This window comes from Acomys minous (assembly GCF_964271855.1).
Source record: "Acomys minous genome assembly, chromosome: 9".
NCBI classification, from domain to species: Eukaryota; Metazoa; Chordata; class Mammalia; order Rodentia; family Muridae; genus Acomys; species Acomys minous.
In genome coordinates this window covers 90235109-90262988 of record NC_140490.1, presented here as the reverse complement: position 1 = coordinate 90262988, position 27880 = coordinate 90235109, and the positions used below count along the sequence as shown (strand labels likewise).

At 47.3% G+C, this 27880-nt stretch overlaps 1 protein-coding gene across 2 annotated transcripts in view; it reads left to right on the top strand.

Moving 5' to 3' along the window:
• The window catches only part of STAB2 (stabilin 2), a 177363-nt gene that overhangs the window by 40357 nt on the left and 109126 nt on the right, over positions 1 to 27880 (top strand). For both annotated transcript variants that reach the window (XM_084794364.1, XM_084794363.1), the window contains exons 10-22: positions 132 to 265; positions 1794 to 1876; positions 6018 to 6167; positions 8195 to 8335; positions 8854 to 8910; positions 9056 to 9181; positions 11619 to 11672; positions 11964 to 12044; positions 15718 to 15870; positions 20921 to 20983; positions 24051 to 24137; positions 24924 to 25010; positions 26498 to 26609. In XM_084794364.1, coding sequence (XP_084650490.1) covers positions 132 to 265; positions 1794 to 1876; positions 6018 to 6167; positions 8195 to 8335; positions 8854 to 8910; positions 9056 to 9181; positions 11619 to 11672; positions 11964 to 12044; positions 15718 to 15870; positions 20921 to 20983; positions 24051 to 24137; positions 24924 to 25010; positions 26498 to 26609 — 1328 coding nt within the window. The remainder of the gene's footprint in view (positions 1 to 131; positions 266 to 1793; positions 1877 to 6017; positions 6168 to 8194; positions 8336 to 8853; positions 8911 to 9055; positions 9182 to 11618; positions 11673 to 11963; positions 12045 to 15717; positions 15871 to 20920; positions 20984 to 24050; positions 24138 to 24923; positions 25011 to 26497; positions 26610 to 27880) is intronic.

Genomic DNA, 27880 nt, shown 5'->3' with positions numbered 1-27880 from the left:
TGTTTCCCCCAGCACCTCCAATCCTGTTCCTCATATCGTTCTCCTCATCTGTGAAATGAAGCACCGGGCTCCAGGCCCTCAACTCTTGGTGGCTCCAGGGCCCTGAGAATGTGATTTCACTCTCTCTACAGATGCACTTGCCATAAAGGTTATGTGGGTGACGGCCTGACCTGCTATGGAAACATCATGGAGAGACTCAGGGAGATAAATACTGAACCCAGAGGACCGTGGCAAGGAAAGCTGACATCTTTCCTCTACATCCTGGGTAATGCACATTTTCTCCATGAGGGCAGCATTCTTACGGGCCAGGCTGGAGGCATCTGTGAGATGTAGTAAGAAAGGGGGAAGACAACGCTGAGGCACTGGGACTAGTCCTTGTAGGGACAGGCCATGCAGGTGAAAAGGGGGGACGAGCCGACGGTGGCTTCCAAGGAGACAGCTGTTGGCCAGGAAGACTAGCAATGAAAAGACTAGGAGGCAGATAGCTGAGGACAGGGCCATGACTCTGCCATAGATGAACAGACCAGCAATGAAAGCAAGAGCCACGGATGGAAAAGACTGTCTCCCTTTTCGCTGACTTCCTGTGGTTTTTCAAGGCTGAGTAAACATTGGTAGAGAACACTGAGAAGAGAGACTCACTAAAGCTGCGCAGCAGTGCCCATGCTCAGCAGGGAACTTGTGTTTGTGTTTTGGATCAATCTTGCCTGTGTGTGCCCTTAGTCAGAAGCCTCTAGTCAATCTGGTGTAGTAACAGATCTCCTCTGGGCCCTGGGCAGTGCGAGAGCACAGTGTGCGCAGTCATTTACAAATGCCTTCTACAAACTATTTTATATATGAATATATATATTACATATATATATTATACACACAGACACACATATATATACATATCACAGACTTGACACAACAGAAACCTTAAAATTTATGTTAGAATTGACCGAGCATGCGAAAATAATTTCCCAGAAGGAACACAGTAAAGAAGTCCGTGTCCTTGCAGGCTAATTCTGTGTTCTCTGAATACTTTCTATGTGATAGCCCCACTCTCTACAAGGCCTCCTAGGGAGAACCAAGTACTATAGATATGGCCTGGGCTTCAGGACAGTCTTGCAGCAACTCTCACCTTCAGCTAAGAACTCTCAGGACGTCCAATGAGAGTGGCAGGAGGTGCAGTGTCCTTCAAAGAACAGAGCACACACAGAAACATTTTCCTAGACAGAGTCCTGCTCACCTTTCTCCTACCCCACGCATCTTGCTCCTATGTGAGTGCACAGAGCCTGTCCTAATGTCCCAGCATCCCCCGGGTGGTGGAAACCAGCTGACTACATAACTGGCAAGGCCCAGGACAGAATGCTAATGTGAAGTCCTTTGTTCAAATAGTCTGCTTCTCCAGAGGATATAAATGCAGCAGTAAGCCTATTGTGGGCTCCCCTGAGCTCCCTTTGGGTGGACTGTGCATCCCAACACCCGGAGATGAGACAGCTCAGCAAGCCAGGCGCATGGTCAGGGATGGTAGGACTACCAGAAGCCCTTGTCACACCCTGCCCTTTCAAGACAGAGCACATATAAAGCCACAAGTAGGTCTCCTGGGAAACTCCCAGAGATTCATGGGAATATGTGAGGCTAGCACATCACAGTACTAGAGTGCCTCAGTTTACTAAGGACACCACAGAGCAATGAGAACAGAGAAGCCATGAAGGGACTAGGCTTGACACCAGGCCCACTGAACAGTCTCACTGCCGATACACCTCTGATTCACCTGACACTTTCTTCCTTTGTGTGTTTGGACTCTGAAGACAGAATCCATGTCTGGCAACTGAGCACCCTGGGACCCTTCACTGTGCTGCTGCCCTCAGACAAGGGACTAAAAGGAATTGATGTGAGTATCTAAAATAACCCCATCTGAGTAGCCAATATAAAATGCCGTAGTAGGCAGTCTCTCATTTAAAGTGAGAAACCTATATCAGGTTAGGATAAGGATGGCAGGTGTCTTATTTACTGGTCTGTTGCTGTGAAGAAACACCATATCAAAGGCAGCTGATAGTGACCATTATGGCAGGGAACAGGGTGCCAGGTAGGCATGGTGACGGAGCAGTAGCTAAGAACTTACATCCTGACCCACAGGAGGGGGACAGAGAGAGAGAGAGAGACAGAGACAGAGACAGAGACAGAGACAGACAGAGAGAGAGAGGGAATGAGGGAGGGAGGGAGGGAAGGAGGGAGGAGGGAGGGAGGGAGGGAGGGAGGGAGGGAGGGAGAGACAGACAGACAGAGAGAGAGACAGAGAGAGAGAGAGAGAGGACTGGGTCTGGAATAGGCTTTCAATACCTCAAGGCTCAATCCAATGGCACACTTCCTCCAACAAGGCCACACCTCCAAATCCTTCCTAAACAGTTCCACCAACTAGGAACCAAACTTTCAAATATAAGAGCCACTGGGGACCACTCTCACTCAAACCACATTATTCCACTCCCTGGCCCCACGGGCTTGTTATAGCCATAACATAAGCGGGGATGCATTCAGTCCAACTTCAAAAGTCCTCATAATCTCCACATTCTCAACGGTTTTAAAAGTCCAAAGTCTCTTCAGAGACTCAAGGAATGGCAAACCCCTGTAAAACCAAAAAGGCAAGCTTTATGATTCCAACACACAAAGGGGGGAAAACGGAAGAGAATGAGGAAATACTACCTCAAAGCCAGAGTGAAACACTTCCCAGCGAACCCCAAATCCTGACTTAGATGGCTCTTCCAGTCTCCCACTCCCCCCATCCTTGCTGATTTCATCACACTCCCCTTTCTGGTTCCATGCCAGATCTGCTCCTCTCCTTGACAGGCATCCCCGGGGTTCTGGCATCACCTCCAACTTCTTGGGGTCTCCAGTGCAACCCAGGCTTTACGTTCACAGCTTGACATAATGGCCTCTCTGTGCCCCCATATAAGAACTCCCCTGCCACATGGCTGGCCGCCTTCCTTAACCGTGGTGGAAGATCCCTTAGCTGCTTTACCCCTCTATCTTTCTTGATGAAGCCACAACCCAAGCTGCCATGTTTTTGCACTTGCTTGGGATGGAATTTGTTGCCCTCCTTTAATTGCACTATGGTTTGTTGATGGTTTCCCTTGCAACACAAGCTTTCCTTTTTTTTTTTTTCCACGAGATGCAGGATTGGCTGTACCACTCCCTTTATTCCACTGAGCATTCAGCATCAGGGCTTTAATTTTTTTTTTTTTTATCTCTTTGAACATCAGACCTGGCTGGAATGTCACATTTCCTGGTGCTTCTTTTCTCCTCAAACTATACATCTTGAATTTTTTTGCTTGTTCCACTTGCTCCTTTTCATTGTACATCTACACAAGAGTGATCATTAGTAGCCATGTGACGCAGTCAATACTAGACTATCTTGGAATCTCCTCTGCCAGCACCATTAGTCCAAAACTCTTTGACTTAGCCTCCAACAGAATTTTTAGGCAGGGACAAAAAGCAGCCACATTCTTTGCCAAAATATCTTAAGAATGGTTTCTAGACTACTTGCTACTGTTCTTCCTTCTGAAGCTTCCTGAGTTTTCCATGGTTCACCTTGCCCTCAGCTCAACTGCCTTCCATGTTCCTACTAGGATGGCCCATTGAGCCTTAATTAAAGTGTTCAACTGCTTTTCTAATTCAGAGGTTTCCCTATTTCTACAGTAAACAGCCTGGTCAGGCAATTCCCCAGTCTCTGGTACCAGCCTCTGTCTTAGTTACTGAGCTATAGCTGTGAAGAGACATCATGACCAAAGCAGCTAATAGAAGAAAACATTTAATTGAGGGCTTACAAGTGAGCCCATGACTCACTGTAGTGGGAAGCATGGTGGCAGGCAGGCATAGTCCTGGAGCTAAGAACTTACATCCTGACCCACAGGCAGCAGGCAGAAAGTGAACAAGACTGTGCCTAGAGTGGACTTTTAAAACCTGAGAACTGGAGCTGGTGACATGGCTCAGAGGTTAAGAGCACTGGCTGCTCTTTAGAGGTCCTGAGTTCAATTCCCAGAAACCACATGGTGGCTCACAACCATCTATAAAGGGAGCTGATGCCCTCTTTTGGCATGCAGGTGTACACGTAGACAGAGCACTCGCACATCTTTAAAACAATACACAAATAAATGTATTTTTTTAAAGCTGAGAGCCTACCCCGCCAGGGACACACTTCCTCCAAAAAGGCCACACCTTCTCCAACAAAGTCATATTTTCTGATCACTCCTGAACAGTTCCACTAACTGGGAATCAAACATTCAAGTATATGAGCCTATGGGGGTCATTCTCCTTCAAGCCACCAGTGTGTGTATGTGTGTGTGTGTGTGTGTGTGTGTGTGTGTGTGTGTGTGTGTTTTTAATGAACATGTGTTTTGTTTCAAATTAACACATAATCATTGTAAAACTATTTTTGATGTATATAAACAATGTGTAGTTGTCAAATCAGAGTAACTGTCATTTCCATCTCCTTAAACATTTATCGTTCCTTTGTGTGGCTAAGGTTTAATTTTCACTCTTTCAGTACTTTCTAGAGTATGTTATGGTTCCCTAAATTATAGACACCATTACATGTTACAGAATGCCAGTTTGTTCCTCTTGTCTAACTGAATTATGGTGCCCATTATTTCACTGCCCTCTATCTCTACTCCTTATTGTGTTTTCTTGCCTCTAGTGGCCATCACTGTTACTATCTCCTTCTAAGAAATCAATGTTTTTCCTCACCTGCACATGAATGAAAACATACACTATAATAAGCCTCTCTGAGTGAGGTATCCTTAAAAAAAGCACACACATAATAAATGCACACCTCAACTTAGTTTCTTCAAATGAAAAAACAAAGCTTGTGTATCTGGTAAGACCATTTAGCAGCACGCTACAACACCGTCTCCCAACCCTTCATCCTCCAAGGTTCTTACCATCCAGTCATGTAATAAATACAGTTTGTGTAATGCAAAACTGCTCATTCCCCACAGGAAAACTTAAGCTAAGACATTAGCTGGATGTTCGTTTACATCATCAGTAATGGCCACAGTGACAGGGGAACAAGAAGAGAACTTTGCTCTTCAAGGAGCATAGCTGTTATTTAAGATGATGTCACGGAGAAGGGATGAGGCCTGGATCTGGCCCTGGCCAAGGTGTCCAGTGGTGACGCTATCAACACAGCAGTTCTATTTGGTCTACTATAACTAGTACTTAGCAATTTGCATAAAAAAGGGGCTCTCCTTCATCTAAGATGGTCTCAGATGATGGTTTTGCTGCCTTAAATCAAAAGTCCAATATGTGGCAGGCTCCTCCCAACTGATGTAACATCACCATTCATGCATCTGAGATGAGTCTGTCTACTGCTGACCTGCAGGGATGTCCTGTGTCTCTTCTGTTGTGGAGAAAGGACAGTGTCACAAGCCTACAACCTAGGTGCTTTCTGAAGAAGAGTCCTCCCCTTTAGTATATAAAGTTTGTACAGACTTCATTAAAACTGTATGTGTTGACTGTTGACCATGAAGTCATAGCAAAGATGCAGACTTGGTCTCATAAATTTACTATTTAAAAACACCATCATTTCACACTAGCCGCTCTGTATTTTTTACTGCTCTTTAATTGTGTTAAGTAAGTGTACCTTCTAAAAGCTGGGGAGAGACACACCTGTTAAGACCAGCACTCAGGGATACCTTCTCTTTTCATTTAAAAAAAATCTTGGGAAGCTTTCATTCTGGTCCTCTTTCCTAGATTCCTCTATGCAGGGTGCCCTCTTGCTCCCCCTTGCAGCCATTGCTCTGCTCTCGATAAAATGCCAGTTCCAGGGTGAGGCATCCCCCTGTGTCCCACAGTGCACTGGGCATCAGCTCAGACTCTCTCTAGATTCCCACTCCCTTTAAGGCTTGTGCTCACCTGAACCATCCCCTACATCAGAGAGAGCACTCTAACTTGGGTGTCTTTGACGGTGGATGAGGCGTGGGATGTATTATAATGCTGGTTTTCTCCAGACATCATCCCTGCTGGCCCTCTTTTCTTAGGTAACGGAGCTCCTGACGGACAGACAGGCTGCTTGGTACTTCGTGAAGCTCCACATCATTCCTGGGCAGATGAGCACAGGACAGATGAACGGCACAGACACCTTCTATACCTTGACGGGAAAGTCAGGGGAAATCTTCAACAGGGAGAAGGTCAGAGTTTCTCTGTATCTCACTCCCGTGACAACACCAGGGCGACACCTGGGCTGGAGGGGGTTGGGGCGGCTGTTACAGAAAGGGGACTCTAGTGTATGATTTGGGTCTGGCCTGAGTTAGCTTTCAAGGCAACCATCACTCTGCTGCCACTGTTAACAACACAGATTCGAATAGAAAGACCACCGACCCAAATCATCATGACCAAATTAATTAAAGAAAGCTTTTTTTTTAATTCATGTACACGGGCTATCTCTCCCTAAAGGTAGGATTTGAGAGATCAGCATTGGACAAGGGTGAGATATGGGTTTTTATAGTTTTATAGGGTATGGGGAGGGGTTCAAATGGGGGATTTGGCAGGCAAGTAGGCAGGGCTACAAAAGCAAAATGTAAGCATAACAAGTTGGTCATAACAACCTCCCGAAACAAAGACAGGGTTGCAAGTGTACATAACAAGGTATCATAACAGCAGGCAGTCCTCATAAGCTTTTGAAAGAAAGACATGGTTGCCGTTTCCTGGAACAGGCAGGTTAGAACCATTTGTAGCCCAATCCTTAAGAAACAGATACTTAGTCATAAACTAGTTTGCCCTCATTATAAAGTGGCTTTCAAGCCTAAGATGGGAGGCTGGCTGGCTTGCCACCACCTTGAAGACAAAGTGCTGTGAGCCTGCTGCTTCCTGGAAGCCTCGGCCCCAAACCATCAGCATTCCTCTTACAAAAGGAAACGAATGCAGTGGTTTTGGGTTGGGTTGCTGGCACTGATCCACCTGTTCCATTCACTTTGCCTGGTTTTTTGTTTTGTTTTTTAATCAGACTACCTCACTTCCTTTCACAAACTCTGTGTGTGTGTGTGTGTGTGTGTGTGTGTGTGTGTGTGTGTGTGTGTGTAACAGGTGATTACGTCCTGAGCTGTTTGTTGTATCTCCCTTCATATCAATGGCTGATAGAGATTGCTGGGTGTTCCTTCCATGTTAAGCACAGGCATGAATCTTTACTTGTGTTATACAAAGTAACACAGGAAAGAAGTCTCACTAGACTCCTTGTTTTTCCCGTGGGACAGTGGAGAGGTCCCAGCAGGGCTCAAGTGTGGATCTGACTGACACCAATCCGCGTGTGAGAATGGATGATAGATATGACAGAGCAGTGTATATATGAGATGGGCAGACATATATTCATGTATTCATTTATCCATATTTATTGTCTGTAATTCACAAGAGTCATATGAGAAGGAAAGCAATTAGGTGCGTGTATTGTGTCCCTTTCTTTGCGCAATATATCAAACCACCCTTTAACACAGTTCCTCATGTTGTGGTGACCCCCTCCCCAACCGTAACGTTATCTTTTTTTTTTTTTTTTTTTTTTTTTTGGTTTTTTCGAGACAGGGTTTCTCTGTGTAGCCTTGGCTGTCCTAGACTCGCTTTGTAGTCCAGGCTGGCCTCGAACTCACAGCGATCCGCCTGCCTCTGCCTCCCGAGTGCTAGGATTAAAGGCGTGCGCCACCACGCCCGGCACCGTAACGTTATCTTATTACTACTTCACAACTGTAATGTTGCTACTGGTATTAATCATCATGTAAATATCTGATATGCAGGATAGCTGATATGTGACTTCTGTGACAGGGTCATTTGACCTCCCCAAAGGAGTCACACACACACACACACACACACACACACACACACACACACACACAGACTGAGAACTACTGTATTAAAGCGAGAGATGTATTTACAACCAATCAAACAGTTACACCCTAGTGGAGCTTGCAGCTTATTGGAGGAGAGCATACACCGACTTGCCCACATCTTGCTCATGCTACTCTTCAGTGGGGTCATCACGCGCTATCTCATTTGAACTTAGTGGAAACCACGCAAAGTGGGCCGCGCAGACCCCTCCCTCCTCCTGTAAGATCCTGCAATTTATCCAAAGTCTCACAACTCTAGGGCTTCTGACCTCTAATAGCAGAACTGTTCTTTCCGGAATGCCCTATTGATTTTACTTACTTTCTTTCTTTCTTTGGTATTTTAGGACAATCAACTACAGCTCAGACTTCACGGAGGCAGTGCGGTGAAAATTATCCAGGGGAACATAGTGGCTTCCAATGGGCTGATCCATATCCTCGACAGAGCCATGGACAAGATAAAGCCCACACTTGAGAGCAACCCCCAGGTGAGACCAGTCAAGTACAAGTGAGGTCACATCCAAGAAGAAAGTGTTAGCCAGCTCTTAGCCTTCATTTTACAAGGAGGGCCTCAAGCTAAGAGAAGTCAGGATGGGTTGCTGATCATCAGTAGACTTCTGAGTGTCTCTACAAAGGGAAAGCAAGGCATGCTGGTGTGGGAGAAGTTTTTATGGGTTTTTTAACCTCATTTATAGCCATGTCAGACAACTCTGACTGATGTCATGTTGTCACGGCAGCTCATTCCTTGTGCTTCATGAAGGACAGTCATAAGCATAAGGAATTTCTTCTTTCTGACCTGCACGATATAGCCAGAAACTGCCGTAAAATGCATGGGATTGGATGACTGGTCAGATCAAATCAGTCCTATACTCCATAACGGTTGGCTCTGTCCTTTTACACATACTCACACTTTCACCTTAACTCTGCCATGTCCCTCTTAACATGAAGGTTCATATTCCCAAGCTATTTTTTTTTACTGACCTTTGACCACAATATCTCTTTTCAGCAAGCCATCATGACAATACTACAACCAAGATATGCCAAGTTCAGATCTATGATAGAGGTACGAGCTTTCACACATTTCAGAAGAATGGGGCCAGGACCTTTGTAAAATCAGCAGAGATGCCAACTTTAAATATTTTTCTGGCAACTACTCCAAATATTATTTTCAATGAACAAGAATATAAGTTTTAATTTTTCAAACGCAGGAAACTTCTATAGAAGAGATCCTAGATGAAGGTCGCTTTCATGGTTTATACACCATTTTTGTCCCAAGTAATGAAGCTCTGAATAACATGAAGGCTGGAACCCTCGATTACCTCCTTTCTCCAGAGGTAAATGATCCCACCTGTACAATGCACTGCATCAGTATCTCTGTCTCAGTCTCTGTCCATCCTGACATTTCTCTGTACTAACAGGAAAGAGACAGGAGATAGATGGATATATAGATAATAGACAGATAGAAGATGGATCAATGGATAGATAGGCAGATGATAGATAGATAGATAGATAGATGATAGAAAATGGGTTGATGGATAGACAGATAATAGATAGAGTGAAGATTGATTGATGGATACATAGATAGGTAGATAATAGATAGAAGATGGATCAATGGATAAATAGATAGTAGATAGATAGAAGATGGATTGATGGATAGATAGATACATAGATAGATAGATAGATAGATGCATAGATAGATAGATAGATAGACAGATAGATAGATAGATGCATAGATAGATAGATAGATAGATAGATAGATAGATAGATAGATAGATAGATAGATATTAGACAGACAGATATTTTAAGTTACTTACAACTCTAAAGTCATCCAGCCTGAACTAAACTTTCAAAAACCTTTTCTTTTCATCTGCCTTCCCGCATCTATGATCCTTCTCTTATCCACCTGAGCTCGTTGGTGCTTTCATAGTTCCCCCTGGAGAACAGATTGTGGATTCCTTTATATCAAGATCAAGGTTAAAATGGTTGAAATCATCGTAGGTATTTTGTCTCTCCAACCCAACACGCGAAATCTGAAGAGATAACTAGCTGGCTATGGAATTTCTTTTTCACTAAAATGACAAACAGTGGGACATTATCATGGCTACATATTTGTTCTATGATTTTCCAGAAACTGTGCTGCCATCTCAGCAGACGGTCAAAGCTACCTGTGATCAGTATTGATGACAAAGAGTTCTTAAAAAGCAGTGATTCCAAGGCTCCAGTGTGATCAGGAGTCACCTGTGGGGCTTGTCAAGCAAGCAGGTTCTGGGGCCTGATCCCAAGCATTATGGCTGGTGGCACTAAGAGACTAAGTAACAGACCTGCAGGCACATACTTGCTCTAAGACAAGCGGTCTCGGCCACGATGCTGTGGTGCCCCTGAAACACATTGCCTTGTTGGCTGGTAAATCCATGGATATAGTCCTTTCTAGAATAACTTCAGATAACAACAAGGACATTTTGCATTCTAAAAGTGCTAAAGGAACTGACGGTCTTTTCTCTAGTGAGTCCCTATTTCTGGGAAACATGGAAGCACTGAGACCCACAGGCTGACTTGTTCAAGGTCATAGGGTGACCCACCGAAGAGCAACAAAGAGCATCACGTCTAGAGTTGGTAGCTGGAGGCAAGCTCAGTGCCCTTACTGTAGCACAGTTGTGCACATTGCACTATCAGCTAGTAGCTATGGCAGCCTTATCATTCATCATCCACACCAGGATACTTCTGAGACTGAATAGAGCAGCCAGACAGCAGGTAGATGCTAGAACTGGACCAGACAAACTAGGCATGTGGCCACTACAGCTGACTCCCCAGCATTGTGACCAAGGTCAAATGCCAAGAGGAGTCTGTGCTCGAGAGAACTCAGGTGCAGCAAAGATTTTATTCGGCCTGAGCCTTGATGGTGTAGGGACATGTGCCCTGAAAGGATAATCACCTGGTAGTCATTAGGCCAATGGTCTGTGATACTTTGTCTGTCCAAGCTGTGCTGCAGACCCAAGCTTCTTATGCCTAGCTTAGTGAGTGCAGCGGAAACCACCGCTACCACAGCCTTCTGCCCTGGGCAACGTGGCCATGTGCCCCTCCGTTCTATGGACTCCCTCCCAGACACCTGCCTGCAGTTCTCCCTGAGAGCTCCGGGATCCCAGTTGTGATCGTGACAGGGTTGCGCTGTTATGGTTTATTTTGGTGTTTGTGTGTACTCCTTCTCTTCAGTGTTTTGAAGGAGGGGGAAACTTTGAAAATGTCTCTGGTGAAGAGTGATGTCCTTTGAGGGACTAGGTGATCACGGTCCCCAACCCTCCTGAAATATCAGTATGTGGCTTGACAAGAAAATTTTGTTTATGGTGCAAGTGAGACCCACAATTAGAAGGATGCTGTAAGAATTCCAAAAGGTAGCCTAAGACCTGCAGAGGTGGGGCGGTTGAGCACAGTGGCTGAGACCTTGGGTTAATATACAGAGGAAGCTGGGTGACTCAGGTGTGTCTTGATACTCGGTGTTATCACACATAATATGGGCTCATGATAGTCTCTACTCACAGGGGTGCTGGGGGTTACAAGAAACGTGCATGCTATGTTTTTGGAGCAGCCAAGAGATTTGATGAATGTCAGCTATTTGTACATGGAAGTTTTCTTATCTCCAATTTCCCTATAAAGAGGTTGGGCCATTGTCTTTTATGATCAGCATCCAAAGTCGTTCATGTGAAGGGCTCTCAAAAAAAGGGAGCGTGTAGGGTTTTCTTCATTGCTTGACTTGGAATACTGGTTCCTTTGCAGGGCTCTCGGAAACGTCTGGAACTCGTCCGGAACCACATTATCCCACTTACCAAGGTTGGCCCTATCCTTCCTCCTATCCCCGCTTTTGAAGTACCAGACCCTAGTCTTCAATTCCAACATGGGGCTAGAGAACTGTTTGTGACACTTACTAGCTCTGAGGAGACCTTCAGCCTGTAAGTGTTGTCTCCGCTATTACTATCAACAAAAATCCTTAAAGCCACCAACGCTCGTGGCGTCAAAGCTCCCGTTAGTTCATCGATAGTTAAGGACCCTTGGAGCAAGAGCTGTGAGAAATGGAGACTCTGGCCATGGCTGCGGCTGACCCCTGATCTCTCCCCATTGCAGCTGGAAGTGGCCACCCTCGTTTCGACACCTCACATCAATACCATGGCCAACCAGAGGATATGGATTAACATAACCAGCAACGTAAGTGAGAAATCTACGGCCGGTACCGACTCATGCGCGTTTACTCTGGCAACGCCCGCTCAGCAGGTTACCTTGCTTCTACACTAACTCACAGATCTGAAGCCTTTTCTTATCAAGTAACATCTGTAGCAGTGTCCTTGTGTGTGCAGGTACGTGTGTGTACACGGAGGAGGGCAGAGGACCACTCAAGTGTCGTTCCATAGGCCTCTTTCCTCTTGAAACCCTGGCCTGGAGTTCACTAAATAGGCCAGGCTAGCTGGCCAGTAAGCATCACAAACCTACATGTCTTCACCTCCCCGGCATTAGAATCACAAGTGCATGCTACTGTGCCTGGCCTTTTAAAGACAGGTTCTAGGGATCGGGTCTCCCTGTTTGAAATCCACGCACCTTACCAGCTGAGCTATCTCCCCTGTTCCACAGTCCCAGCCTCTTCACGGGTGTTCCAGTCTTTGCTCAGTTCTTGCAGCAAATACCAGCTGAGCACCTCTACGAGTAACAGTTGGGTTAAAGCAAGAAGGGAAAAAAGGAGAAGAAGAAAAGCTTACATCCTAGCAGAAAAAGTAGGATGTAACAGGACCACTTAGGTGACATTCCACAAGCCTCCATTAAATGGTCAATGAATTGCTGTTGGCAATGACTGTTGATCAGGGAGTTGGAAAGCACATAGAGGAAGAGTTGGAGAAAGGCAGTGGGTCAAGACTTGCAGGGCGAGTAGAAAGAGTTTGTAAAGATGAATAAAAGAGAGTTTGGGGTAGAAAGGGAGCATAGGAGAATCCCCGAGGTGGAGGATCGTGGTTTACTTAAGAAGCTCAAAGAAGTTCCCTGTCTGGGGTGGATAAGTCTAGGAGCAGAAAGAATGTCTCCTGTTGATTCTCCTCTCCGCTGTTGTTGTTGTTGTTGTTGATGATGATGATGATGATGATATGATGATGACAACATCAGCAGACACCTACTGAGTACCAATATGTGCCAGGCACTGTCCTAGGTCCAGAAGAACACAAGAGCAAACAGACAAGAGTCTCTGGTTGAATGGAACTTTCATCCTAATAAACAGAAAATAGTAGTCAACAAATGTCGATGCCGCTCCCGTCCAGCAGGAAAGACACCAACACCGGGAACTCTTCCTGCAGCAGTTTTTATTCAGGAACCTTGATTACCAGAGTGACCCCGGGAAAAGCTCCCACAGAACCTTTATAGTGTGCCTGTCCTATCAGAAACTGCCATGTCGTCACTCCTGGTTGGTGCATTCGGATCACGCCACTTCACGCTATGTCTTGTTCGAATCACGTCACCTTACGTCATGCCTTCAGGCATGCACATAAGGGGCTTGCTCACTGCGTATGCGCAAAGGTTTACTTACTGCGCATGCACAAAGGTTTACTCACTGCACATGCGCAAAAGGGGGCGCATTGCGCCGGGGAAGCAGCAGGGGCGCTGCTATCTGTGGCTCTCCACAAACAAAGATGCTAATGAAAGATGTTTATCATAGGAAGCGATGAAGGGGTCAAAACAGGACGTGAGAATAGAAAGTCAGGGCAGGACTTTACATGTATTTATTATTGCTTTAGTTGGTATAGAAAATAATGGGCTATTGTAACATTTTAATGTATTTATGTGTATATCACTGCCCCCATGCATATTTCTTCCTACTTCTCTCTACAATGTCTCCCTATAATGTCCCTCCTCCCCTCTTCTGTCTTCATGCCATATATGTATATATATGTGTGTGTGTGTGTGTCTCATTCCTCCTTCTCATTCCTCCTTCCCCAATCTTTGGGATTCTTCCCCCAACTCTTAGCCAACCTTCTGCTTTCAAGGGACTAGCATTTTAGATAAAGTTCCAAAAGTCCTCACAAAGAAGGAAAAAAAAATCTGAGTGAAGACTTGAAGGAAGTGGAGGTTTCAGGAGTGTGACTCTCTGGGGACATAAGTTTCTGGAGAGAAACAGCCGAAACCAAACGTACATGTTGTACAGTAAGGAACATGCGGAGCTATTTAAGGAGGAAGAAGACAGGGTGGCCAGAACAGACGCATCAGGCAGAGGAGAGGGTGTGAAGCAGCCAGACACCCAAGAGATGGAGATGCACGGCCAGCGCCCCTTGTGCCCTACGAAGTCAGGATGACTCTAAGGAGATGGGAAGCAACCAGAGGATTATGGGAGAGTGATCTGATGAGATACACAATTCCAGGGAGACAAAATATGAGACTTGATTACAGTAAGCCAGTAAAAGTGGCAGAGAGGGCACAGAAAATAGCTCAGTTGGTGAAGTGCTTGCCATTCAAGGACCTGAGTTCTATCCCAGAACCCACGTCAGAAACCCCAACTGTGACGGCACACACTTCCAAACCCCAGTTCTGGGGAGGCAGAGATAGGCAGCTTCCTGGGGTTCGTTGGACAGTCAGTACATGCTACTTGATGAGTTTCAGACCAGTGGAAGGCCCTTTTTTTCCCCTGAGACAGGGTTTCTCTGTGTAGCCTTGGCTGTCCTGGATTCACTTTGTAGACCAGGCTGGCCTCAAACTCACAGCGATCTACTGCCTCTGCCTCCCAAGTGCTGGGATTAAAGGCGTGCGCCACCACGCCTGGCAGAAGGCCGTGTCTTAGTTACTTAATTAATTAATTACAGTACCTAAGGAACCATACTCATGGTTGGCCTCTGGCCTCCATATGCCTAAACGTACACACAAAGAAAATAATAATGATAGTCTCTTACATAAGGATAGCCAGGGTTGGATTATGAATGCATTTTGAAGATAAACCCAAAAAAAACATGGTGTGTGTGTGTGTGTGTGTGTGTGTGTGTGTGTGTGTGTGTGTATTGTTTTGTTGAGACAAGGTCTCATTATGTGGCCCTGCCTGTCCTAAAACTCATCATGTAGATCAGGCTGGCCTCAAACTCACCCAGATGGCACCTGTCTCTGCCTCCTGAGTTCTGGGATTAAATGCATGCACCCCCCTCCCCCACAGCCTTGCCAATATATCTGAAGGGCGATAAGGGCTGAGGAAGGCAAGCATGACTCAGCCTTTTGGCTTGACCAATAAGAATGATGTCACCATTGCTCTGCAGGGGGAGCACGTGTGGGGAAAGCAGAACTCAGCAATCTGGGCCAATTTACTCATTTTGTTTTGTTGCTTTGTTTTGTTTTTGCTCCCTGCACTGGCTGCTAAACAGCAGTGCATCTGTTTGTTTACTGATGCATCCATAGGGCCTCAAACTGAGTTAATATGAGCTTAATAAATGTATTGACTAGATGGATCCTCTCTTGAGAACTAAGAGGTAAAGTAAGGCAGTGGTGTACGCAGTAGAAGTGGGCAGGGCTCTGCCCCACCGCAGCATACACAGGGACCTCATGGCCCAGGACGAGATTTAGTTCCCAGATACAATCATTTCCTAATGGAAAACCACCTAGTAGCAACCTTCCTTCCAATGAGAGATCAGGTAACATCGGTGGCACATGCCTTTACTCCCAGCACTCGGGAGGCAGAGGCAGGCGGATCGCTGTGAGTTCGAGGCCAGCCTGGTCTACAAAGTGAGTCCAGGACAGCCAAGGCTACACAGAGAAACCCTTCTCAGAAAAGAAAGAAAAATAGGGACGCTGTAACTGTGCCCATCTTTCTGGGGACGGCTCCAGCCCCCACTGTCAGAATGGAAGACGTCAATGCTTCTTTCAGGGGCAGATTCTGTTAAACGACGTCGCTGTGGAAGAAACCGAGGTCGCTGCCAAAAGTGGCCTAATTTACACGCTGTCCGGAGTTCTCATTCCTCCCTCCATCGTCCCGATTCTTCCCCACCGATGCGATGAAATGAAGAGAGAGCTAAAACTGGTAAGGGAAAACTGGGGAAACCGGGGTCCTCGGTAGCGTTGGAGGCAGTCATCATCCTGTGCTCACAGTTCTGAGAAAGCTGAACACACCCCTTGAGGGTTCATGTCCATTAGAAGGCACGTGGTCCTATCAGCAGCGAACCAAGGTTATGGTGGGATTTCTACCGGAGATGGCCAGCAGGTGAGCAGGGTCCTTGGTGTGGCCGTAATGAATTACCACAGGCGCCAGTCATTTACTCTGTCACCTGTATGGAGGCTAGAACTCTGAAATCAAAGTGTCAGCAAGGAAATCCTGTCCGTGGTGGTTTTAAAATCCAAGAATTCTTTTGTCCTTTTAATAAGGGCTCTTGACGGTCCCCAAGGTGGCTTCACATTTGTGTGTGTGTTTATAAGAGATCTTCTGGCTTCTGCCTCCTAAGTGGCTGGAGGCGTAGACACATGCCACTTCAGTTCCTAACAGTTCCCAGAAGCCCTGGTCACTCTTCATCCCACAGCTGCACGGTCCCAGTGCTGCCCTGGTCACTCTTCATCCCACAGCTGCACGGTCCCGTTGCTGCCCTGGTCACTCTTCATCCCACAGCTGCACGGTCCCAGTGCTGCCCTGGTCACTCTTCATCCCACAGCTGCACGGTCCCGTTGCTGCCCTGGTCACCCTTCATCCCACAGCTGCACGGTCCCAGTGCTGCCCTGGTCACTCTTCATCCCACAGCTGCAGGGTCCCGTTGCTGCCCTGGTCACTCTTCATCCCACAGCTGCAGGGTCCCAGTGCTGCCCTGGTCACCCTTCATCTCACAGCTGCAGGGTCCCGTTGCTGCCCTGGTCACTCTTCATCCCACAGCTGCATGGTTCCAGTGCTGCCCTGGTCACTCTTCATCCCACAGCTGCAGGGTCCCAGTGCTGCCCTGGTCACTCTTCATCCCACAGCTGCAGGGTCCCAGTGCTGCCCTGGTCACTCTTCATCCCACAGCTGCAGGGTCCCAGTGCTGCCCTGGTCACTCTTCATCCCACAGCTGCAGGGTCCCGTTGCTGCCCTGGTCACCCTTCATCCCACAGCTGCAGGGTCCCGTTGCTGCCCTGGTCACCCTTCATCCCACAGCTGCAGGGTCCCAGTGCTGCCCTGGTCACTCTTCATCCCACAGCTGCAGGGTCCCAGTGCTGCCCTGGTCACTCTTCATCCCACAGCTGCAGGGTCCCAGTGCTGCCCTGGTCACTCTTCATCCCACAGCTGCAGGGTCCCAGTGCTGCCCTGGTCACTCTTCATCCCACAGCTGCAGGGTCCCAGTGCTGCCCTGGTCACTCTTCATCCCACAGCTGCACGGTCCCAGTGCTGCCCTGGTCACTCTTCATCCCACAGCTGCACGGTCCCAGTGCTGCCCTGGTCACTCTTCATCCCACAGCTGCACGGTCCCGTTGCTGCCCTGGTCACCCTTCATCCCACAGCTGCACGGTCCCGTTGCTGCCCTGGTCACTCTTCATCCCACAGCTGCACGGTCCCGTTGCTGCCCTGGTCACTCTTCATCTCACAGCTGCAGGGTTCCAGTGCTGCCCTGGTCACTCTTCATCCCACAGCTGCAGGGTCCCAGTGCTGCCCTGGTCACTCTTCATCCCACAGCTGCATGGTCCCAGTGCTGCCCTGGTCACTCTTCATCCCACAGCTGCAGGGTCCCAGTGCTGCCCTGGTCACTCTTCATCCCACAGCTGCAGGGTCCCAGTGCTGCCCTGGTCACCCTTCATCCCACAGCTGCAGGGTCCCAGTGCTGCCCTGGTCACCCTTCATCCCACAGCTGCAGGGTCCCAGTGCTGCCCTGGTCACCCTTCATCCCACAGCTGCAGGGTCCCAGTGCTGCCCTGGTCACTCTTCATCCCACAGCTGCAGGGTCCCAGTGCTGCCCTGGTCACTCTTCATCCCACAGCTGCAGGGTCCCAGTGCTGCCCTGGTCACTCTTCATCCCACAGCTGCAGGGTCCCAGTGCTGCCCTGGTCACCCTTCATCCCACAGCTGCAGGGTCCTGTTGCTGCCCTGGTCACCCTTCATCCCACAGCTGCAGGGTCCCAGTGCTGCCCTGGTCACTCTTCATCCCACAGCTGCACGGTCCCAGTGCTGCCCTGGTCACTCTTCATCCCACAGCTGCAGGGTCCCAGTGCTGCCCTGGTCACTCTTGATCCCACAGCTGCACGGTCCCAGTGCTGCCCTGGTCACTCTTCATCCCACAGCTGCAGGGTCCCAGTGCTGCCCTGGTCACTCTTGATCCCACAGCTGCAGGGTCCCAGTGCTGTCCTGGTCACTCTTCATGTCACAGCTGCAGGGTCCCAGTGCTGTCCTGGTCACCCTTCATCCCACAGCTGCAGGGTCCCAGTGCTGCCCTGGTCACTCTTCATCCCACAGCTGCAGGGTCCCAGTGCTGCCCTCGCTTCTTTGGGCTTTGTTCCCCTCGTGTCTTCTCCCGTATTTGCAAGGACAGCAGCCACTGGACTTAGCAACTCCCTAGCCCAATTATAACTGCAGACTTTATTTCCAAACAAAGTCACACCCTAAGGTTTTGGGGGGACATGCATTTGGGGAGCAGTTGCTATCGTCCTGTTCAGTCACAGAGGTGGAATCTGATCAGTTTCCCCCCTCGGGGTTCAGGGCTAGTCTGCTTCCTTTTCCCTCCACCGTCCAGTCACCTGGAGGCACCTGCTCGAGGCTCTTAGCTTTGCTCTCTCCAAGAGGGGCCAAAGATGAAAGCTCCTTTGCCAGTGGATGCTCTGGCCAGCAGCTCATTCATCTTCGATGCTGTTCTGGTGCCTGTCTTTCCAATTCTCCGTGAACTTCTGAGACTCCTAATGACCTTTTCTAATTGGGTATCGGCTGTTTTGGCTCGACCAGTTTTAACTAAAGCACCCTTAATCCTAATACTTAATCCCCTTGTGATCTCTTAAGATGGAACTATAAACCCCAAATTATAGCAGCAGTAGGGCTGAATCTTTTTTTTCAAGATAACTTCAATCACAATGATTGATCTCAGTATCTTTGGAATATCGACACTGAACAAGGGGAAAAGCACCTAATTTTACTTTTTAAAAAATCTTTCTCCTCCTCCTTTCTTCTTTCTCTTCTCTTTGAAACAGGGTCTCAATATGTAGCCCAGTCTGGCCTTGAACTCACAATCTTCCTGGCTCAGCCGCCACGTGCTGGGATTCCACTGTCCTGTCCTCTCCTGTTGGAGGTTGGGAATAGCTAAGCACCTGCTTAGAATGGCGACCAGCTTTCTGGTCCCTGGGCTCTTAACTGATACAATGACCGGTTTCTTGGCTATTGACAGTAATTTCTGAAAGTCAGCTGCCATTCAGAGACCTTTCTGCCTCTCTGATCAGCCCTTCTTAAGAGAGGCTGAAACATTTGCTTTCCTAGCCAGCCCCTCGCAGCAATGTACGTGGTTTCTATTCTGGACATAATCCCCACTGGTAGGTACAATCCTGTGGCTTAAGCCAGTGAGGGTGGCCTCTTAGGTCTGGTGTGAACCTATTAGGAAAGTCTGGACCTGCCTAACTGAGAAAGAGTATAGGATTCAATCATTTAAGCCTTCTGCCACTGGTGGTACAGAAAAAGAAGTTTGCAGAGGGGCAAGGGTAGCGCCCCTGATGGCCGTGTTGTGTTTCTGGTTGTTCAAATGCTTGTTCTTTGTCCAAAGGACAAATTCGAGGTGTGGGCTTGGGTTACAGCGCAAAGAATTGTGCTTCCACAGGGAGAACTTCTAGGCAGGTAACCCTTAACCTTCACTGTTTTCTCCAGGTTTGAAGTCCCCTCTGCCTGCCCTTCTTAGATCAGGGAGCTTTAGATTAGATAGCCATCTTAAAAGTCCAAGTGAATTCATTCCCTGGAAAGTATATATGTGTGTGTGTGTATGTGTGTGTGTGTGTGTGTGTGTGTGTGTGTGTGTGTGTGTATATATATATATATATATATATATATATATATATATATATATATATATATATGTCTAGAAAGAGTAGGAACAGTTGGAACTTCCTAAAACCTCCTTTTTGGACACACTCAGAGCATGACTGCTTTTGGACATGTTATGTTTGGACTTTAGATATTTAATAAACAGCACTTTACAAACCAGGTGGTGGTGGCCCACACCCAGGAGGCAGAGGCAGGTGGATCTCTGGGTTCGAGGCCAGCCTAGTTTACAGAGTGAGTTCCAGGAGGGCCAGGGCTACACGGAGAAACCCTGTCTAGAAAAAATTTAATAATAATAATAATTATTTATTATTATTCTTTAAAAATAGCACTTCACTAATTCAAGTCCCCACAGGAAACAAAACTTATCCCAGGTGGTTCAAAAGGACACAAGCATGTGATGCTGAGAAACCAGAGAGAAAGAACCACAGCAACCATCCCACCCAGGACCAAAGGCCTGAGAGTGAGGAACAGGGTTCCCTGTGATAGTAGGAAAAGCATGTAGAGCTGTAGGGACACTGTGCTAATCAGTGTGGAGGCAGAGAGGAAATCCTCCATTTGTCCTCTGCTGGTGCCTCCCGTTCACCGAAAGCAGGCGGAAAGTTGGTCACAGAGCTAGACAGAGGACGTCTGAGAACAGCTCTGGATGGAACTGAGGACAAGCATTTTGTCTGTTTCCCCAATTAAGAGCCAGTGGAAGCAGAGGCAAGAATGAGAAGGCCGAGGTTTTATAGTTCAGTTTTATTACTGCTAAGCTAATTGGGAATGGCAGCCGTAGCGCTGTGCCAGTGCGGACACTAAAGCCCTGGATAAGAATGACTGAAGGGTTCCCTGGGCGGGGGGGTGGGGGTGGGGGGGTGGGGGGGGTGAGGGAGTGGAGGCAGGTGCTTCTTGAAGAGATCAGAAGCTGCTGCTACATCCAGTGGGAGAAGCACGTGTTCTGGGTATATTCGACTTTTCCAACACTTGTCCAGCATTGGCTTCCCTCCTGCACCCAGGGGAGGAGTTGGAAGGGCAGTGGACAAATCAGAGGGAAGCCACGCCCCCTGAGGGCCGCCTCCCCGGAGGCTGTCTCGGCGGTAACTGCTATCTTTCTTTCTTCCAGGGCACTTGCGTGAGCTGTTCCCTGATAAATTGGAGCAAATGTCCTGCTGACTCGGAGCCCACAGTGAGTGTCATAAGGCTGTTTTATGAGCAACCTGAGAAAGCCCACTCTGCCCTTTCTAATCTTTTTCTTCCTTCTTTAAGCCTGGGCTGACTAATGTATGGCTCCTGGTCTACCATAGCAGGGTTGGGAGGAAGAGACCCCACAGATCCGTGTTTGACCCCCAGCTGGCCCTGGTTAAGCCACTTAACCTCTTTCTCCTAATTTGCTTTCTCTGTAGTTAACAACAGGGTTAGTATAAATAAAATTCATAAGAACCAAGGGCAAACAGCCTCTCAGAACTTCCTCTCTATTTCTCCCTCCCAAATGAAGCCCAGTGCTGGCATTTGCTCTTAACCTTGCATAATTCTGGAGAAAGACACAGGAAAATCAGGAAAGCTTATACACTACCGGTTAGACAACAAAAGTAAGTCCCAGGTTAGGCACAGTAACCTGACCACATATGATAGTGTTTATGTCCTGTGTGCTTTAAAAATGCTAAGACTGGATTTTAACTGTCCTCCCCACAAAGAAATAACAAGTAGATTAGGTAATAATGACATTAATTAGCTTGAATTAGCCATTCCACGTGGAATATGTAACATTACCCTATAAACATTTATTATTTGTCAATAGGAATAAAAATAGGGGCCGGAGAAATGGCTCAGTGGTTAAGAGCACTAACTGCTGTTCAAAAGGACCTAAGTTCAGTTCCAGCACCCATGTCAGGTGGCTCACAACCACCTGCAACCCAGCTCCAGGCCATCCAGTACCCTCCCCTGGACAGACATACAGACAAATATATACACAAGTAAAAAAAAAAAAACCTAAATTAAAAAAATAAAAGTAAATGTCAGGGAATGATATTAAAGCTATTTCAAATGTTTTATGTTGAATTGAATTCTGCACACATTTGTAGAAGTTTGATCACCTCTTAGACACACTGCTTATTATGGGCCAAATAAATAAGATCATTATATGGGTTTGGGTTTTGCCTTGAGAAGTTCAGACTAAAATATGTATGTCTGATGGATGTATGTACATTATGTATGTGTGTGTGCTATGTATGTATGTGTGTATGTTATGTATGTATGTATGTATGTATGTATGTATGTAGTACAATTGTACAGCAATCTGTAGTTACATACCAAGTACTCTTTTGGAAAAGGCATATGATGACAGAAGGGTGACAGACATTTCTGCCTTTTAAGAAATACTTTCCCCAAATACAGATAGATAGATAGAAAGAAAGAAAGAAAGAAAGAAAGAAAGAAAGGAGAAAATAAAAGAAATACTTTCCCAAACAGAAGATTCTTTCACTATTAGACTATACCATTATGGAAAGTGACAAGCTCTTTAATACATCCCTAGTAGGAAATACTTAATAAAGCAGAACATTAAACTTAAGTACACACAGGTGCCCAAGTGTCCGTTGTGCCTAATGGAGCCGTGTCCCACAAGTCCTTTGGGAAACTCTTCACCAGGAAACAGGAGGAAGAGAAGAATTCAGTTGGTACCACAGTGACAGCTGGGTGACAGGTGTTGTTCTACCCACTCTGTGCAGCCGCCCTGGAGTATTAGTTACTTCTTCAGCTGCTGTGGTAAAAAAAAAAAAAAAAAAAAAAATTGCTTGACAAAAGCAACCTGAGGAAAGGGAGGAGTCATTTTGGCTCACAGTCCAGAGGGACACAGTTCACCACCACCGAAGGGAAAGTATAATGTGAGGTCACTTCTCACACTGCACCTGCAGTCGGGAACGAGAGGCAGGTGAGTGCCAGGTGCTTAGCTGGCTAGCTTTCTTGTTTCTGTGTGGCCTGGGACCCCACGGGATGGTGCTGCCTCCTTTCAGGAATGTGGTTTCCCTAGGCAATCTAGATTACCTAGATTAATTAATTACTCTAGATGATCCCTCATGGGCGAGTCCAGATCCTATAGAGTTAACAATAAATATTAACCATCGAACCTGGGAGGGATGTATATCGTCAGCGTCACTGCTGCGCAGTTTGGGGACACAAGGCAAAGACACACAGCTGACACGCAGTAGAATCGGCCATTTGGCCTGTGAGTCTGACGCCATTTAGTGAGGCGCAAATGAGTGGGAAGAAAGGAGGGAGGGAAAGGAAATGGGGAGACCCACAAAGGCTCCCGAGATCCCCTGACCCACGACTGGCTAACTGACTAAAATATCCCTTCCCTTGTGACCTCAGGGTGCATCTCTGTAGGTCAGATGTTTAGGATTTGGTGGCCCGGACAAGGGCATGAACTTGATACAAAGATGTATCTAATGCCAAGACTTGAGCTGGGGACTAACCAGGGCTTAAGGTGCGACACCAGTGTCATTGTCCCTTGTGCCTGAGACCGCAGAGACCATATGATTGGCTCTTAGTCCTAAACTTAACAAGCCCTGAGACTCGGCCTCTGGACCAGGTATAAGTAGTGCTGGGGGGGGGGGGGGGACAGGGGTAAGTGGCTTAGCCTATCTGACCTCCCAATTTCCTTATATATTAAAAAAAAAATGAAAAAAAGATTCACGGGAATTGGCAAACTGGTGAACCGCATGCAATGCGTCTAATCTATTGTAAGTCCTCAATAAATGGGAGTTACAGCTCACGGCAATGGGCATCAAAGATGAAAGAACGGAAGGGTGCATTTAATCAGCCCCTGAATCTAAGAGTCAAGCCTTGGGCTGTTGATATTTATTTTAGTTGGGTGGATTTTTTTTTCCCCACAGAGAAGGGATAGATATTTATTGGCTCCAAAATGTCCACATGAGCTTAAGGATGGCTGTAGAACAGAGGAAGAAGCCAGACCACGCGCAGGATGAATCAGAGTGTTCACTGATCGATTAGAGATGTCTGCAGTAACATGAGAGGAGGCGTAAAGATCCTTGTGCCATGGGTTGTTCAAGGCTTGACCTATATTCTATCAACAAAGAAAAGGGCCTCCTGAAAATGGCAGTCTGACTTGGACTCGGGTGTGCTGGCATGGCCCTTGCTCTGCTATCAGTGGCTGACACGGGGAGAGGCTGTGTAAAGGCCAGGGGATGTTAGAATGCACACAACAGGGCTTCTGCCCTCTGGCTTTCTTCCAGGAAATCTTCATACACAAATGTATCTACAACAGCAAAGTGGGGAACCCGAGGAAAGGCTGTGCCCGATACTGTAATGCCACTGTGAAGGTAAGGAGGGTACAGCCAGGGTCTTGTCCAGGACACTAAACCTCGTGAAGCCCTGAGCTACATTATTGAGCTCCAGGGTCCGCGTGGTCACAAGTGGCCTACGGGAATTTTTAGGGTGTCTTCCTGACCTGGGTAGACTACTCAGGTCACCACTGCCCTAACTCACCCCTCCCCGAGTCCCCTTGCCTCTTAACGCAGAGTCCATGTCCCCTCCGCATGGGCCACTCTCCACCCAAGTCCCTGACCTGCCTCTTACCCACATTCCCGCCCCCATCCTATGCACACGTGATATTCTCTTCAGAACGCTCACCCCGGCGTGCGGGGGCTGGCTCCTCTTCCAGCAATTTCCTTCTACCCAGCCCTTCCTGTTACTACCCAACAGACCCTCAAACTCCGTCTCTTCACGCCCCCACTCCATCCTAACACTTGTCTTCCTAACACTTCTATTCCCTGTAGTGTTTTGTTTTTTAAATTTCCCATCTGTTCCTTTGCTTATAGAATCAAACCCCAGGCCCTTGCAGATGCTACCCAAGAACTCCACCTCTGAGCGATTCTCCAGCCCCGTTATTTTCTCTGTTTTATCTCCCACGTTGACTCTTCCCTCCCCTCAACTACCTCACTCTCTTGTTCACACGAGAGGCATTCGATAGGTTGGATGATAAAGGGCTAACAAGGTTATAAGAAGTGTTGGCACTGCCGCCCAATACTGGAAATTGGAACGCCCCACTTTTGGGAAATCAGTGCTCTCCTTGGGGTCCCCAGGGGCAGCGTCTGTGTTGTTTCCAGGTACCAAAATGCTGTAGAGGATTCTTCGGGCCTGACTGCAACCTGTGTCCGGGAGGGTTCTTGAATCCCTGTTCTGGAAATGGGGAGGTAAGTACAGCCCCTGGTTCACGCAGCTCACGGGAACGTTGAAAACTGATAAACCAAAAAACGGCACAACGCTGGCCAGGATTCCCAGGAATCAAAAGATCTGTTACTAAACCAGGAGGTATCTACAGGAGAGCAGTCTGGGCCCGGGGAGGGGAGGCATCATCTCTCCTGTAGTTCATCGTGAGATCTTGGACAACTCAAAACTCTCTGGGCCTCACTCTCCAAACCTGTGGAAAGATCCTAAGGTGGAAGGGTTTTTATGGTACTTAAAAATAATAGTAGTATTGGCCAATGGTTGCTTTGTGTTTTGTTTTTTAAACCCAACTTATAACCTACTGAAATGTAAAAGGCGTAGCTTAACTCATCTGCTCGGAGGCCAAGACCAAACAAAAGAAGGTAAAAAAAAAAAGTAGCTGTGATTCATGCAGAAAAACTATAGATCTGGGAATTTAATAGATGCCCAACTAAACTACAGCTCTGGAAAAGAGAAAGAAACATGGCCTGGGGTTGGGGTTGGAGGTTGGGGGGGTCTTAGAAAGACAGTAAGAGTAAGAGGCCAGTAGTAATGCGTGGGGCCTGCTGGTTAGTGGGGAAGGTAGCCTCCACACAATTCTGACATGTAGCGACCAATACCAACCTGGTCTTGCCAGGGCTACACAGGTAGGGAGAGCACACAAGATTTGTAATGGAGAGAAAACACTGCAGCACAGACCACAGCTGAGCAAGTTAGAGTGTAAGGGAGAGCAGGGCCAGGTCTCCGCTCAACAGGGCTCCTGTCTCCCTACTGCCATCCCATAAACATTGTGGGGAGGGTCTCGTTTCACATTTGCAACCCTGTTATTCTGAGGAGATATGAACAGGTGTATTCACACCAGAAAGAAAGACAGACAGACAGACAGACAGACAGACAGAGTCATCCAAGTCTCTCTTGGTGAACCAGTGAGTTCATTGGGTTTACATCCAGAAGCAAGAGTGACTCTGAGTAGCCATGTCACTGAAAAGCCCCACCCCAGCCCCAGTCAGGATAGCTGCATCCACCAAGGAGCTGCCTGCCTAAATGTCAGCCAGTCCCACGTGAAGAGTCTCTTGCCTCAGCAAGCTTTTCTGTTTATATAAACTCCGCAAGGCTCCCTGTGGCTCGTAACTGTTTAGGCTTCTTGAGTCTTGTGTTTAGTGAGTTTCCCCGGCCTCCTAGATCTAGTTAACCTTCTGAGTGCTGAGCCTCACGCAAACTGTTTCAGTTGAGAGGGACCAGCTGCACAACACACTCTCGCGCCTTGCCCTTTAAAGTACTAAATCCTAGAGCAGGATCCCCAAGCCAGGTACTGGTTTTTACATCTTACCAAAAGGACTCCACCTCCCACAAAGGAGTCCAAAGTCACTTCCAGTGGCACCAACCATGAGTTCAAATTCAAGCCATGAGGCAAAAGCGGGAACTTCGCTGCCACATGTATCCTAACGGCCCCTGGGGCTGCCTTTGTTCTCAGTGCATGGACGGCCTCGATGGCAACGGGACCTGCATTTGTGAGGACGGCTTCCACGGCTCCAGGTGTCAGTTCTGCTCTGACCCCAATAGATACGGACCTCACTGTAACAGAGGTAAATGGGGCTTCTAGGGCACGCTTCCAGGAGCTCCCTCTCACACTAAGCGTGCTAATGGTGTAGCCTGGCATCTTGTGGATTTTGCTTACACTGTGTGTCATGATAGCGGGGAAGTGGGGGGGGGCATCTTACGATCTGTTTCTCTATGGCATGTGCCAGACAGCCAGGCACAGGCACACGCTGCTGAGTTTTTTATTCTCTTCTGGGATGACCGAGAAATTGCATTTTTAACACTTTCCTGGGGTGTGCTAGCAGTGCCCATCCAAGAACCGCACTTTAGAAACCACTTTCTGTCCATGAAGACATATATAGTCCATTTCAAGAAACCCTTACCTATCAGTTTTCCATCTATAAAACAAGACCTTAATGGGGGCAAGGCGGAGGTGCAGGGGAGTAGGGGAGTGGCAGATGCCTTTAATCCCAGCATCCGGGGAGGGTTGGAGGTGGGGGCAGAGGCAGGTGGATCTCTGTGAGTTTGAGGCCAGCTTGGTCTACAGAGTGAGTTCCAGGACAGCCAAGGCTACACAGAGAAACCCTGTCTCACCCTTCACCCCTCTAAAAAAAAAATTAAGATCTTGGACAAGTGCACCCTTGAATTGTGAAATAAAGGTGAAAGCACTAGCACATGTTTTGTAAATTCACTCTAACTTATATATGGAAAGCTTTCCCTGGGACACGCCTACCACATAGAACATACTGAAAATATGCCAGCCACTATTGTGACCTCTTACTGGTGTGACTGTTATTCTGACAGCAGTAACCATACCTCAGTGGCATACATATCAAAAAGCCTGTAGAACATATGGAAAAGTCCACACCAGGCATATGCAAACACAGTCCTATACTCTCAGAGAGTGTTAGTCTTTTAAATGAATCATATGTATACTTAACTACACTTATTTTTAAATGTCTGTTTAGAAGCTAAAAATGGAACTTAACAAGGTGAAATGAATCAGTAAGAGCTTCCCGTGGAGTCAGGCCAGCCAAAAGCTGATTTCTCGTTTCTACAGTTAGTGGCTGTGTGACCCGAGAAAGGTGTTTACAGGCTCTCCAGCTAGAAAATGAAGACGATGTTGTATAGTTGTCCTCAGCATCCATGGGGATCGGTTCCAACATTCCTTGCTGCCTCTGAACTCCACAGCTGCTCTAGTCATCTTAATAGATAGGCATTGAGTTTGCCTGGGTCCTATGTACATCCTCACATACAAATGCCCTCTAGGTGATTTATCATAACAAATACTATATAAACACCAAGCAAATACTTGCCA